Raw genomic sequence first — 16,123 nt, 5'->3', positions numbered from 1 at the left:
CAACTAATTAAACAAACTGGGAGTACTGGTACAAAGTATAGAGCAGAACAACAAAAAGGTACCGTATTCTGCACAACATGCACTTGAACATCCCTACTACTGTAATAATAAATGCTACATTGCTGAAGCAGCAGTAGAAATACATGTTTATCTGTTCTAAATAATGCCTTTACATTGCTCTTTTAATTTGTTATGGAAACGTTATTAACGAGTAAACTGGTGTTTTATACAACAAAGTCTACTATAGAAAATCGTAGTATTTTCAAGCAATAAAAAACCTATTGCTTCAAAAGATTTCAGCCCGTTTAGGGTTTGATATTGGTCCCACAAACCTTTTATGGGTGTGCAGGTTGAGCCTTGTCTGCATTTGCTGAACAATTTCTCGGGATTTAAAGCTGTGCCATTAAATAATTGGGGAAACTGTAGCTCTGAAACATGAGGCCCATTTAATGGGGAGATAAATCTAAGTCTGTCTTAAGACTGTAATTTATTAATTTTTTTTCAACCCACATCTAAAAAGGCTTTATCCAACAGACCGCTCATTAATTAATGTTAAAACAAGCTAGCAATTCTAGATCAGCTTTGACAAATGTTTCACATCCAGATTAGAAGATCAGACTACATTCCTATGTTTTCTTTGTTCTTTTTTTATTATTATTCTACTTCAAGGGCTGTTGAAGACCAACTAAGCTCAACAAATAAACTTTGAAGTGAAAATTAGTGCTGCACAACCCCACCTTAAAACTCTTTAGTCTGAAAACAGGTTTTTCCAAGACACCTAGAAACAAACGGCTAATTGACTGGAGTGATCAATTAGTTCATGACAAAAGTTGGACAATTCTAATAATTGGTGCATCTTGGTTTTTTTTTTTTGAAGTCACTCTTGTAACTCGTACATTTAACTTATAGTTAGCCACGTTCAACAGCAAGAAAAGCAAAAAGAAAAAAAATACACTAGACAGACAAACAAACAAAAGAAGATCCAAGACTTTGAGCATTAACTCATGATTGGCTGCAAAACATCAGGGAAATCAAGAGCCCCACATTGCTGTTACAAATAATTTTAATAGGACATTCTTCCTGTACAGTAAAACAACCTAAAAGTTTATATAAATAATGCTGTAGCCACATTTTAAAGTGGTAAGCCACAAATCAGACAGTTCTCAATCAATCCAGTGCTATTTAAAGAAACCGGAATTTTACAGCCACACTACTTCAAAACATTCATTCACACTATGTGCCACTGACATGCAAACAAGCACAAAGCTCAGAAAATATTTACCTGGTAGTTTGAGTGACGTAAAAAGTAGTCAGGGCATCCTGCTAAAGCCATGATGTTTGCCTTGTGCTCCCTCTCGCAGGGAACCCTCTGGTCTCAGCAAGCGCCCTGCACAGGGAGGAGGAGCACAGCGAATAAATGAGACGAGCCAAGCCTAAACTGACAGGATAATGATTAGAGGGAAAAGGGAAAGAAAAAAAAATTTTAAACTCCAGAAAGACAGATGTCAACGGCCTTTCTAAAACTGCCGCCCATGTGGGTGTTGTGATAGCAACTTCGTAAAACTGGTATCCAGTTTCTAAAAGCCAACACTCATCTTTAACCTAAAGGAAAGAGAAGAAAAGCCTGCATGTGCGCACGGCTTGTGAATGCGTGCGTGTACACAGCGATTCCTGTGTAAACACAGCCATTGTGTTCAACACACACACACACACGCACGCACACACACACACACACACCAGTCAGTCCTCAAACAAAGCCCAGGGGCTTACGACTAAATAAGAAACCTTCTTCAAGCTAGCAACACATGATCACTTTCTACCTGCAGCCTGTAGAAGAAGCGGAGGGGGGAGTTTTTAAGAAGCCCCTTGGAAAAGCAGTCGGCTAGTTTCTTATATTCTGGGGAGCGGGCTAGCCACTACAAGATGTGAACTGGTGTGTGTTGAAGTGGACACTCGCATGGTCAGCGTTAAATGTTTGTTTAACCGCCGTCATAGCTTAAAATGTTTCATTTTCAAAGCCGCAAACATTTTCCGTCATGTTGTTTTAAAGTTGACAATGAGATCCAGGAGAAAGTCCTGGAATGGGCCTGGAGTTTTGTGGGGGTTTTTTGTAGGATTTATAGCTCCAAGATGCTCTTCCCAGACTTTTATTAGTGGACTGCAGGTCAGCTAGCTGAAAGGATACTTCTTCATTTTTTCTATGCTTATAAGTACAAACTGCTTACAAAAACGTGGGCGTTAGTGATCTGGAAACTAATACATCCCTTTTCCTGAGGTAAAGCTACGACACTGACTGAAGGCCTGCTTCACCAGCTAGTGGGCTTGAAACACAGGAGGTGCCGTCCCTCGTTTCCTAGGAAACCTGCGTGATGAGGCGACAGCCGTTTGCCCTCCTCTAACCAAGCGACAGGCATGTGAAATTTTGAGCTCGTACATGTAAACATGACACAAGAAAGTTGAAATATGTTCAACTTTTGTCACCGTTGCCAACACATCCTGCCAGTTGGGTTCATCCCAAGTGGCGAAAAGAATTTGGGTTTTGCCCCCCCCCAATGTGTTGAGCCAATAATATGGTTGTTTTACCCATGTCAACCTGCCAAAACCAAACATTAGAAACTTATCCAGCTTGTGAAACTGTTTCTAAATGTAGCTGGTGTGTATTTTGTGGATTTGCGTACATCTACGAGTATTTTGTCTGTTTCTCTTTAAAATAAAAGTAATTTATCTATGGCATACATTTTTGTCTAAGCAATTTGATTTAATATAACAATCAGGATTATCACAACCTGGGATTCTCACATCGGCCTAATGCCCACTTATTAGTTTCAGAATCCCTGCTAGAAAGCCATAATCACCATGAAAATCCACCAAACTACCTGCAGAACCTCACTATCCGCCTGGTTCACAAGAAGCTGTGATCACATTTAGGAGCTCTTGTTGTTGTTATTGAAACCAGAACCGCATGTATACTTCAACAAAGTTCAGCAATCTACACATGCATGCTAAACTTTGCATCTTCCCAGCCAACTCTCCGTCTGATTTCCCAATGGTTTCTGTGCTCCTCTGTTGTACAGGTATACAACACATATCAGATGATTCAAACAATAAGTCTTCCGCCAGCAACTCCGCCTCCGCCTTCTCCTTTCACCCCACTAATTACGGTTTCCACAGGGGCTCGGCTATCTTTAGGTCGCTCTCGCTGACTGAGAATGCGTGTCCAAATGTGTGTGCACATTTGGACACACATTGAAAAAGATACTCTCTCCACTTCTAATAATTGGGTGCACACCATGTTTCCTTTTTACTTATGTCCAGTTTTGAGTCTCATAGGTTCTCTACAGGATCAGGCTTCTCACACCAATCAAACTGCTGGCCAAAAGGGCAAGCCCTGCTGATTGTATGTGCAAGCCTAATCAGCCTGAAAGCTAAGCCAAAGCTGCGAGAGCTTGACATTTAGTGACATTTGTGTCTCCTCCTGCAGAGAAAGGGAATAATTCAGCTTTACTACCAATACAGGGACACCTAGAGATTTAATGGATTATGAAGCAACTTAATAATGCCACACTTGCTGGAGTGTTTATCCACACTCAGACTGGGGTGTATCTCTGCCAAAAAGCACGCTAAGAGTGATGGTCCTACATCTGGTCTTCTTTATGCACCAGCAGCATACAAAAATGTTTTACCAGGTGAACTCAGAGCTAAGAGCAATGACACACAGTTGGCTAGTCCTGCATGGGAGTAGCTGCTAAACATGCTGCTGTTTTAGGTAAATGCCTGGCATTAGTTTAGGAAGCACCGTTGTGAACGAAATAATCATTGCACCACCTACTGACACAACATTGAGAGAGAATATAGAGAGCGAACTCCTTCCAATAATACCAAACGTTTGTGTTCACACAGGGTAACCTGTAGGACGTCTAATGCTTTTTTTATCAATCCAAAATACTAAATTAACAAAGCTAATATCAGACTTAAAAGACGCCCCAGAAGAGTTTGTGTTTTTAGCATGACCAAAACTAATTTCTGACACTAAAAGCCGTCAGTAAGCTCATCTATAACCCCACTGCACGTTCCTACATGACCGAGAAGAATGGTTGCCTCTGACTTTAAGCATATGCGCTCCTAAATTAGTTCCTAAACAAATACACAAAGTGCTTACGGTTATGAAAGGACAGCACGCAGTACAAGCTCGTGTCCAGGACGCACGACGTATCAGCGACCGGTGAAACGCTTCAACTTTCCTCGTCTGAATCTCGGTACAAACTGCTTCCCACCCCCAACCCCCCCCCCAAAAAAACCTCTGTCCGCCGCCGTGTTCACCTTGTCCCCCGAAGCGCTGTCCTTGCGCACGTACAAACCGCTCACACACGCACACACACACGCGTCCAGCCTCTCTCTCTCTCTCTCTCTCTCTCTGTCTCTCTCTCTCTCTCTTTCTCTCTCTTTCTCTCTCTCTCTCACTCTCTCTCTCTCTCTCTCAGCCCCGCCTCCTTTACTGCGCTGCAAAATCTAACTTATCTCACACGCTGCTGATCAGTGGGTTATGTTCCGACGTCACTCGTCTACGTAGCGCCGCCTTTAAATCTTTCTTAGAGAAGAAATAAAAAATAAATAGCTGCAATTATCTGGCTAAATTAATGTGTATAAACTAAGTACTTTATTGGAGCGCCACATTAAATTTCAGCATTCAGTTTTCTTTAGTAAATACTATTCTGCCTTAATCCTGCCTTTATTAGAGAATACTGTGATCGTCTGCATTACATGCAGCTCTGACAACTAACAAATCCAGAAACAAATCAATCATCTAAGGCCATGATGAGAGTATCATTAATGACTTTCACCAGTGCTGTGTCACTTCTTTGACTAACCTGGATGCTAAGAAAAAATAAGTATTATTAATAACAAAGTAAAGGGATTGTGCTGATTTTGTATTTGGTTCACATTCATTTAAAAATCCTCCCCATAGAGCCGAAGACTGGTAAAGGATGATCTGTTGCTCAGAGGTACAGTATGTAGTTTTATCCATTTTTTTTTTTATTTAGCTGCACTTTGAACAAGTACACAGCTCCATCAGAGACAACCAATCACAGCCAGAAGGAGGGTTTTAGCGCTGACAATCATTGTCATGTACAGGCTGCTCACAGCCTGGTCTATTTTCTTTTCTACCCTTCCCATGAATGCTCAAGTCAATTAGCAAAGCCACAGATGATGGTGGATATACGGTAAGTTATATCTCCGCCATTAATTTTATATCGTTTCAGTTTCTTTACATCGGGGTTTTCTTATTAAGAAGACTAATAAGAAAAACCTCTAATGCAGCGCCACCTTTAACCTGTTACAGAGGTTGACATTCAATTAGCCTCCTGAAGAAGCCTTTTTTTTATTAAAAATAAAACTTGATCATTTGTTTTTACTGGTCCTCTCTTTCTAAAGGGAGACAGTGGCTGGTCCATGGTCCAGCTGCTGTCTAAAAACATGGGATTTATCAACTTACATATTAGCTGAACCCATAATTATCTCTCAGCGCTAGACATTTATGGGCATGTAATGACACCTCTCTCAGCACACGGCCAACAGAGTGACAACAGCAAAATACTTTTATCTTCCACCAAAGTAGACACACACTTCTGCAAGAAAAGGAAGCTTGCCAAAAATCAAACATACATGTACACACACAAAACCCAAAGACATTCTGTAAACAGGTCAAAGTTACAGGCTGTTTCAATATGGAATCAGGCCTCCATGTGGGCCTTTGTTTACAAATCCAACATATGGACCTTTGCAGCTGCACTCAGCTACACGCTTTGGCAGAACATCTCTGACATCTGTAGCAATTCCTTCACAGTTTTAGGCACTGAAGTAAAGATTGCAATTCCTGATCTGACTGAGCCTTTCAAGTCATCTGTTGTGGTCTTTCTTTTTAGGTTAAGTTGGACTGGCTTTAGCTCTGTGGAGAGTATCTTCCCTCACAGAAGGCAATGCTTGGCAGTGCAATTAGCAAACTCAACCCAATCCAGAGTTTACACTGAAAGAGTTTAAGGTAAGAAGGTTGATACGGTTAAGAAATTGAGTTCACAGGTGATTAGTGGCTGCACGTGTAGTTAAGGGTCGACAGGTAGATTACAGAAAACATGATAATTTAAATTTACTTTTGGGTCTTATTGATGAAAGTGTCCTGAAAAGATTTATTAATGTAAATCCTATTCCGTTCACCCTATCCTGTATCTGTCTTATACAGAGAAGTGACTTTAAATAAGGAACACTCCAGTATTATCTTTCTCTATACAGAACTTTATACTGTAGCACACATTACTTGGTCTCCAGCTAAAATAGGATACCACAGAGTTTGTTTTTTAGAAACATTCAGTGGAATGAGAATCACAAGTCAGAGATACCATTTCACCATTTCCACTGCCAAAAGAAATTACACATGTGCTTCTCAAATTTTGTAACAACAATCTAGCAATTCTCTCCTTGATATCATGCTATACTATGCAAACTCTCTGTCTGCACTGATGAAGAGTCACTCACCTCAGCTTGCTAACACTTGGAGTGCCAATTATTTCCGGAGTAGTTTAGCTAATAATTATGTGACCACTTGGAAGCACAGGACTTTTTATGAAGCATCAAACTTTCATCCCCGCATGCTGTGACCATTGCTATATATAGAAAAAGATAAAAATAAAGGCTGAATGCAGCTTAACCTTAACCCTATGCATACCGTGGCATATTGTAAATTTACTCAGGTAATGTATGGAGTGGTGACAAACATTAAATAATGCACATCAACCATATCTGTCCCAGGATATTTCACAAATTCACTTAATTTTTTGACATTGAACCCACATGTAAAAGCATTTTTAGATAAACCAACATACATGTCTAAGAATAGACAGTGTGACAGTAGCTTTAGCGTCCAGCATTTCTTATAGGCCTGTTGTCACTACGATACTTTCAACAAGAACTGCTTGGGCCACAGTCAGGACTCATTGCGGAGCGTCTGGATCAGGGACACGAGCTACATAAGTGTGAAACATTCTCTCTTATGCTACTATTTCTAAAATTTCCCTTGCAACAATGACACGTTCCTGAATAAAGATAAAATCATGAAAGCTCAACCAAGTCTTCTTACTAGGGCTCGGTGATTGTTGGCAAAAATCCTGCACCTGTAATCAGTAACGTAGAACTGCTGACCGCATGCCTGTGTACACACGTATACACACATGTTGCGACATGTTTGGAGGAGGTGAAGGCAGTCAACTGGATAACTCAAGCTAAAACCTCGGCGGGTTGTCTCAAGGAGACGAGCTCCATTTCAAATTGACAAGCCTTAATTGTTTTCCACTTTTACTGCCCTGACAAAGTTCATAAGAGTGTTAGTGTCTTAAATTGATGCATTATAAACGCTTTAAGCCAGATATTTACACATTGCATACAAAGATGCAGATTTAATATTGTTGCCCATATTAATCCAGGCCAAACATTTCCTGAAGTAGGAAATGTTTTGCCTACTTACAGGAAATGCATAACTATTCCTCAGAATCACGAGAAGGAGAAAGAGACTTTTTATTTATTCGAATTCATAAGTTAACATACCAATTTTCTAAATTGCATTAGGTCTCTTTCCACAATCTTCTTACGATAGTTTGGTGTAAATTTGGCCCATTTCTTCTGCTACAATCAGTCAGACACGCCTTTCCAGCTCGGTCCATGAGTTTTTGAGGTCAGGTCTTTGTGATTATCGATCCAATATGTTAATTTGTTATCGCTAATTTGGGAGTATGCTGACAGCCGCAGTCAGCTGAGCAGCGTTCCAGTTCATATTGATACAAGACTCGTTTTACAGGGTCGTTTTGTTTTTGCTTTTTGGTTCATGCACATTATTTGACCCACCCAGAAAATTTAACTGACTTCTCAGTCCCATGGTGTTTGTACTCTAAATATATGTCATGTTCTGTGTTTTCCTGTGTGTTTATTTTGAGTTTCCTGTGTGTCTGAGTCTCCGTGTTGTCCTGTCTCCCCTTGATTAGTCCCCAGGTGTGTCTCGTTCCCTGATTACCCTCTGTGTATTTAGTGTCACCTGTGTGTCTGTGTCTTCGTCGGGTCCTACGTCTTGTTACGTCTTTCTGCGTCTCTACACATCCTATGTTGTCACAGTGAGTTATTGTTCTTTGGGATAACCAGTTGCTACCGGCGTTGAGCCCTGGAATTAGCTCAGCCGTGCTGCCTGTAGACATTTTGGACTGTTTCCTCATCATTAAAATCACCACTTCCTCTGAACCTGGGTCTCTAGCGTCTGCCTCACCTCTTCATACACTGTAAAACATGACAATATATTTGATTAAAGGCATAGGAATGTCTGTATATGTAAGTTTTTTAATTTAAAGGAGGAAATAACACCTTATCTCCTATTATTTTGGTGTTTCGTCAAAAAGGAGTAACACTAATAATCCTAACTGACCATAGACAGAAAAGGCTTTGTTCAAATTTCAATGTGGGTCAGTGAGGAAAATAAAGGGCTGCACGTCTTTTTAATGCATTGTACGTAAATATCTGTTTTCAGTCAGGAGTATGGGTTCTAACCCAGCCATGTGTGCTGGTAAAAACGGAGGATTTTACGAGAGGATGCCATCGACCGCTTGAAAGCAGCCGGGCCTTCGAGGAAAGCCAACAAACTTTGAAGGTGGAGGCCAAACTCCGACCAATGATCGCCCACAGCTCTTTCTGTTGACACTCGAAGGTAACGTGGAGCGACGTTACACAACCATCAGGGGGCCACAACAGAAGCAGCTGGACGCTTCCCGCCGAAATGGGTCAGCCGAGCGAGCATGTGGACAAGCAGAGTGTTTTGAAAACACTGAAAAGGAGCATGGCGGTTACATAAAATGAAAAGGGAAAAAAAATAAAAAAAGAAATCCACAGGCTGTTGTTGGGAAACAGTTCAACCATCCCAGATGTAGCAGAACGGGCGTCTCGTGGGAGGTCATCATATGCACGCCACTGCTCACGCTTACCAGTGTAGCCGAAACCGTCCCACTCGCAAACAGCTTGTACATGCGAAAAAATTAGATCAAAGCTGGCCTCCGTCAGAGGCGGCATGTTTCATGTGCGAGACAATTAAGATTCCACGGATGGTTGGGTCACAAACAAAAGTAAACAGAAGTGAGTGTGGCCTCGTAGAATAGGAATAGGGTCATTATGACACAGTGAGCCTCTGTGTGTATGTGTGCGTTTCTCCCAGCATACAAAGTGTGTACTTGTGTATGTTTTGAAGCCGGACTCATTAGGTGTGTGGGTGGGTGTGTCTGTGTGGACAACGTGTCTGTGACTGGGTGGTCTGAGAGTTGTTGACAACTTACTGGATTTAAAATATATATATATATATATATATATATATCTACCGTATGGATGATCACCTCCAAGCTGGAACGTTGCTCTTCCTCCAAAGACAAAAAGTGGATTTTGGCACTTTGAGATGGAAAATGTGGCTCATAAAGAGCTGGATGAAAAAGTTTAGGAGAGATGATTTGTGGTATCTAACACTTCGACGTAATCCTGGCCACAACTGGATGGGTTGGTGTTTTATCGCCATTCATGTCTTCTGTGAAAATACTTTAACGTAAAAGTCTTCCATTGCACTATATTTTAAAATTTTTTTACACCAAAGTTAAGACATGAACCCAGGACTGTTTTCACTTTCATGTCTCTGGGTAGGTGAGAACACAAGAGACGTTAGACGCTTACAGGAAGGAAAGGAAATCCAGACTAGCTTGTTTTATTTAGATTAAAAGCAATTACCGTGACAAATGTCTAAAAAAATAAAATAAAAAAAGTTGTAAAAATATAAAAACTGCAAGTTTTTTCTTGGAAAAAGTTCTCATACCCCTTTATTTTTTCACATTTTGTCATGTGGATTTGTGGAAACGACACTTTACATGACACTACTGCATAAAGAGGTGATTGTGGGGTAGTGTGTGTGTGGGGATGATGTTTGGGGTTTGCCACAAGGCACACGGAGGATACTGCTAATGAGGAAGAAGTTGGTCTGGTGAGATGAGACCAAAACGGAACTGTTTGGGCTGCGTGTGGAGGAATACCAACACTGCACATCGTCACGGCAACAACACAAACAAAGCGTGAACACACCATCAACACCCTAAAACAAGCGTGCCGTGGAGAGATTCTGTTTGGCCGAAGTCGATAGACTTAGTCTGACTTGAGTTGAAGACAGAAAAGGGTAGATTTGATAGATTTTTGATATGGACAACACAGGCGGTTGCCCAGGGTGCCATTAGAAGTAGGGGCGCTCAGAAACCAGATATAGATATTAAAGTTGGTAGTATTTGACCTAGGTAATAAATGTGTAAGATGATTAGAATATGGGTCAAATTAGCTTATGGACTCATTTTTAGCCACAGATCACCACAATGTTCTGAGTCAAAAGAAATATCAAATGAAATGTGGGGAAAAAATTGAAGCATCTCCAGGATATTGAAAATATAAAACGCTAGAATATTTTTAGATGAAATTTGTTTAAGCGACTTCTAGAATTTATTTTTTTTAGCCAAAGGCTAATAACCAACATCCAAACTTCATTGCAATCCAAACGTAGGTCTTCAACACTGAAATATCCTTTAAACATTTATCATTTGAATAGAATTTTCTTTGCATTTAAGTTATGTCATTAGCTTTATAATTTGCTCATTCAGACCTGCTGTTAGTTCGACGCCAGATGTTCTCCTGTTTTGACACTCTTTTCTGTCTACAGTAAACAAGACACTAAATGCTCTTATCCTCTCCACGAAACCCCACTTCTTAACTCCTGAACTGCTGCTTTAAGAGCAATATATTCTTCAGCTTTAACCGTATCGGCTCTCTCAGCTCATTTTTCCTAGCAAACAAAGTTTCAGCAGACAATTAGCTCACTCACTTGGATTTGCTCGGTTTCTCCAAAAGGTTGCGAGCACAGCTATTGCTTTTAAACTCAGCAAAATATTGCTATTTGATATCTTAATTTTTTTTATTTTATTTTATTTTTGCATTTTTGGACATGAACTCTCCAGATGTTCAGAGGACACTGTGAACGTTTTGGTCCAAGAGAAACCAGTTCCCAACAGAGAGACAAACAGTGCGTTCGAATGAGACGACGTGGAACATTCTTTTTATTGTCGGAACGGAAAGTCTGAAATACGTTTCACTAGACGGTGCGCACTAACAGATCGGCCTTTTGATATTGGCACAGATGAAAATATTTTGTCGTAACTTTCATAATATACGCCAATTGTCTGGTTGCACTCGTTTATTTCTACTTTTGTTCTAATGTGCGGCGCGTTTTTCCTCCCCTATTGTCTAGTTTGTACCCAAAAGCGCTGGGCAGCGTGCTAAGTGCAGGTTATTTCAGCTGCTGCTACCTTATCTGTCTGGGATCATTTTACAGTCTCGACAGGAATGCATTAGTTGGAGCTGTATTTCATTTTTGTTTTGGTTTCTGCGGTATCCTGAAATCTACACGGCTGACGTTGTGATTTTGTGGCTTTCCCAAGCGCTCGCTTTTATACTTGGAAAGGTAGCAACGACACAGGTTAACCTTTTTTTTTTTTTGACCCAGATTTGAACTATTTGGTTGATGATTAAGCACAGTCTCCATGATGAGACTGTTTATTGCCGTCCTCACAGCATTCAACTCTCAGCGTTGTAGGGAAAATCCTACATCTCAGCTTCTGAGGTCAGGCAGGGAAAGATGGACCTCTCTCCTGTAAAGCAATTTGTTGAACACCTCCCAATTTCAATTATATGTGAAAATGACTTCAAATGTAAGCATGCTGAATATTTAGAAAGGTCTTTCGAGGTGCATTATAGTTTACTTCTTCGATCAAATTATACATTCGTTGCCATGGTGGCCATTTCTGTGGGATATTTTTTCCAATAGCAGGACTCTGAACACAGACCCCAACAGAAGCAGAACTTGCAGAAGTTGCGTCAGACTTTTGCTGGTCTACAAAAGACCAGCGACTCCTGAGAACGTTGCCCACTGTAGGTTCTCTCCTGTTGTGGATAATGGCTTTCACTAGCTGCGTTTCCATGACGACATGCGCACAAAACTTTGTCAATGTTCCACTAATGTCAAAAACACAAAATTTCACAATTGTACTATTTCCGGTAGGCTAATTAAGGAACGCAGTTAAAGTCACACGTGAATAGGTATGTTTAAAAGCAAGCCGCAACATCATCATCATCCTCCAACTACATCCTGTCGTCTTCTTCTTCGTAGTTGCGCCCGTGGCAACGTTTGAGTGTTGATCATGTGACTCGTGACGCGAATGTAAACAGTTTTGCATAAAGCTGCCACTTTTTTTTAACTAAAAAATAAATTACTGAAAAATTGTAGTTTTTTCTTTGTTTCTGCTAAGTAAATTTACTGTTAAATTGCGCAATTAAATGGTCAATGGAATTGCTGTATTTCTCTGGACTCTCAAAGAATTAGAAATTGTTTTGCAGCCTTTTCCATAATGATGGACGTTAATATATTTGTTTCTCATCTATGCATGAAATTCTTTAGCTTGAGGAACGATGTGCTGATTTTCTTTCTTTTTTTTTTAAGATCGTTTAGCCTACTTCCTGTTGTCAGACAGGTCCTGTGTAAGAGTTTTTCATTCTGAAAGTAATCAAGCCTGGGTGAGTGTGATTATTACATTTTCACACAAGGTATGGCTAACTTTGCTTTATCCCTGATAAACAAAATTTCTATTCGAAGGAAAAAAATAAAACCTTTTCAACATTTTATCTTACGTTTAGCTGTTTAACCATGAAGGAAAAAAAGAAAAGAAAAGAAAAAGTAATCCGTAAGGAAGCAAATACTTTCTCACAGAACTGCATATGTCCGCTTAATCGAGTATTTTCATCACATCACCGGTTTACAAAACAAATCCCAGCCGGGCCCTCTGGACTTTACTAAGCCTGGTAGTTGCTCAAATTTTCTGCCTCATTTACTCCCAACACGGCAGTTGTCATGAAATCTAAATTAGTCATCAAATAATATTTCTCCCATGTGGGATTGGGACGTAATAGGGTATCTACATTACAAACCCAAATCTTATTATGAGCTTGCAACAGTGGCTTGGGTCTCACAGATTTCGGTTCTTCTTGGCACCGCTAAGCACACACCCTCCCTCCCGCTCAGAAGAGAGCGTTCTCTAAACTTTCCATTAACAGTTAATCTTTCTCAGGCACTCTGTTAATCTTGACCTCTGGGTTTAGCAAAGAGCTGCTCGCCGTATTTGCTTCCTGAAGGGAGATACTTTTTTTTTTTCCAAGGTTTTTCTACATGCACGTCGTCTGGTTGAGCAAACGTAGAGACGTCGAAATGATTTGTCTTGATCATCTGAGGGATTTCACTCCTAATGAGCATGTTCAGTGCAGTTTGTGTTGCCTCTGGAAGGTGGGCTGGCTCCGACTCCCCTTCCAAAGTCCCTAAGACTGAATCTGGAGATCAAAGTCAAAGCTGCTGATTAATCCACATAATAGGAGCTTTTCCACTAATAACGGAACATTCCTTTCTCTCCGGTACAGCGGTGCCACTGAGCCTCAGGGGTTGCTGATCTCCAAAGGTTCTCCTGCATTGTTCTTTAAAACTCAACCAGTGGTAAGAAGAAAACCACTGGCAAAAGACAGACATAAAGTTTGCAACAAAGACGCGACCAAAATGTAACTTTTGAGCCAACATGCAAAATGCTATTCTGGGAATAAAGCTCCATGCGACTTTTTTTTCCACATGTTATAATGTTATTCCTTTGTCAAAAAACAAACCAGAAGTGTTGCCTTGATTCCTCCATGCCTGTTTGAGAAATCCTTTACTCTCCCGGGGCAACCACTCAGCCTGGTTGGACGAAACTCCTCCTCGATGCTGCAGTTTCCAAGTTTCCACCTCCAACTCCCCCCACTCAGTTCCTTCAGACTAGCCAGCAGCAATTAGCAAACACCTGATGGAACTGCGCATCAGCTGAGCTCATCATATGAACTTCTGCTCAGTGATTCGCTGGTAAAAAGTTGTTAAAATTCCTGAAGGCAGAGTTTCAGAAGGAGCAGGAGTTTCTTAAAGAGACAAAAGCCCAATTTCAAGGCGTTACATTACAAAGTCAAATTTCTTTTAAGTCGTATTTGATACATACAGCATTCTTATAACAACTGAAGATAACGTAGTATCTTAATTGTGCTATAAAATGGCATCATATGCATTTTTGTATCCATATATGTATGGATACAAAACACAAATGTAGAAGTTTTAGCTGTTTTTCCTCCCATTCTGTTGTAGATATTCAATATCAGCATTGAATATCTACAACAAAGTCTTAGTAAAAGTGCCATCAACATGTGTGTATATCTATTTTTCTTTAATTATGTTCAAAACTGTCTTTAATTAATTTTCCCCTCCAAAAAAATGTATTTGTCCTCTTTTTGCTAAAGCTTCATGCGTCCAAAAACGTAAATGCAAATAAAGTTGTGGTTATGTAAGAATGACAGCGCATTTGCTTCAGCAGATGTTCATCAGTTCTATAAGTTGTTTTTTTGTTTTGTTCAAAAGGTCATGTAACATTTGCAGCTCTAAGTTTTATTAAGTTCACAGACACTTCAGAGGAGGCCTGTAAACACATCATTCTCTTTTTCCATATATGATGCAACTTGTGTGTCGTGTTAAAGGGTCAGGGAAACAACAACAAAAAACCCAGCTTGAAAAAGGTTTGGGGTTTTTGGGGTTCGCTGAAACATCTTGCACCATGCGATTCCAGCCGGTAGCAACAGCCCACCAACCCCCCCATCAAACAGAGAAATCATTTGTAATGGTATCGCACAGAGGAGGCCTGTGTTTTGTCTCAGAGAGAAGGCCTCAGACTTTTGCCGGGCAGATGTTTGGGTTGGATCGCGGTGTGGTTGAAACGCCACCCCTGCATCTGGCTCCAGCTCTGCAGGAATACAGGAATAGAGTACTGAGAAAGCAGGGAACACAACTCCCCTTTCAACACAGATTGCATGATAGAGGAATGTTCTTTCTGCATCTCCAAGTATTTTTCTTTTATGAGCATACCAGAAGAAGAAGAGGAAGAAGAACAAGTGGAGAGAGAGAGAGAGAGAAAAAAAAGAAGAAGAAGGAAAGGCTTGAGCAAGAATCATTTGAGGAATTTAATTTTGCTCTGGCTAAATCACCCAGAATGTTTGCATTGCACCTCAGAAAGTGAGTCCGCAGCAGCTCTGGGGATTTTTATTATGTGCTGAGCTAATGAGTCCAATGAAGGAGACCGACATGAAATATCGCTCCTCTGTCAAAGTCGGAGATGAAGACAGCTACAAGCAGTCAGAGGAGTGTAAACAATATTCCAGGGGTAATAAGTGTTTTTGTGTAAATCAGTCTTTCAGTTTGTTGTTAGGTTCTCACGCTCTGGGCTTAACCGGAACCACCGAGAGGTCAGAAACAGAGTCAAATCATCGACCTCGCAGGAACGACTCAGCTCAGGCACCAATCAGCTCCAAAGTCCTCCACACTTCTGCAAATGCTGCTGCGCAATTGCACATTCCTGCTATATTAAGCTGCCAACTGCGAAACAGATTAAAAGTGAGTTTTATTAGCTTATGCAGAGATTTTTCCCTTTTCTACCAGAAAGGCAACGGCAGGCACCTCCCATCAGGCCTTGCCTTCCCTCTATAAGTATCAGCTATCGGCTGCCAAAATTGCTGCCAGTGGATATTAATAGCAACACTTGCAGAATCTAAGACCGCAGTTGTGTGGGTCAAGGTGGAGCTCAGCCTTTCATTAAACAATTCGCTGAAGCTCGTGTGAGTCGGAGAGAGAGAGAGAGAGAGAGAGAGAGAGAAAACGAGATAAGCTGATATTCTGAAAACTTGAGTTGAAAAGGGTTTAAGAGGTTAATCTGTTAAAATTTACCCTTCGGGGCATGCAGTGTGCGTTTATCAGCCAGGACACTTTTCAGAACGAGAAGCCTTTTCATCATCAACAACAACGTCTCATTGTCTAATCGGCTCAGTTAAAGCTCTTTGCTTTTAAAACCGTCTCTGCTTTGCAGGTCCAGTCACATTATGTCTGCATATGTATGTTTCTTTCTGGAAAGTG

At 40.7% G+C, this 16,123-nt stretch overlaps 1 protein-coding gene across 1 annotated transcript in view; it reads right to left on the bottom strand.

Annotated features, from left to right (window-relative positions):
* The window catches only part of LOC122844104 (growth factor receptor-bound protein 10-like), a 53,407-nt gene extending 49,020 nt beyond the window's left edge, over positions 1–4,387 (bottom strand). Inside the window, exons 1-2 of the mRNA XM_044139296.1 lie at positions 4,160–4,387; positions 1,283–1,387 (exon numbers count right to left, since the gene is read on the bottom strand). Coding sequence (XP_043995231.1) covers positions 1,283–1,333 — 51 coding nt within the window. The 5' untranslated portion in view covers positions 1,334–1,387; positions 4,160–4,387. The remainder of the gene's footprint in view (positions 1–1,282; positions 1,388–4,159) is intronic.
* Between the last annotated feature and the right edge of the window lie 11,736 nt (positions 4,388–16,123).

Source organism: Gambusia affinis, linkage group LG14 (assembly GCF_019740435.1).
Source record: "Gambusia affinis linkage group LG14, SWU_Gaff_1.0, whole genome shotgun sequence".
Lineage (NCBI taxonomy): Eukaryota > Metazoa > Chordata > Actinopteri > Cyprinodontiformes > Poeciliidae > Gambusia > Gambusia affinis.
Note: the sequence above shows the minus strand (reverse complement) of the source record. Positions and strands in the feature narration are given on the sequence as shown.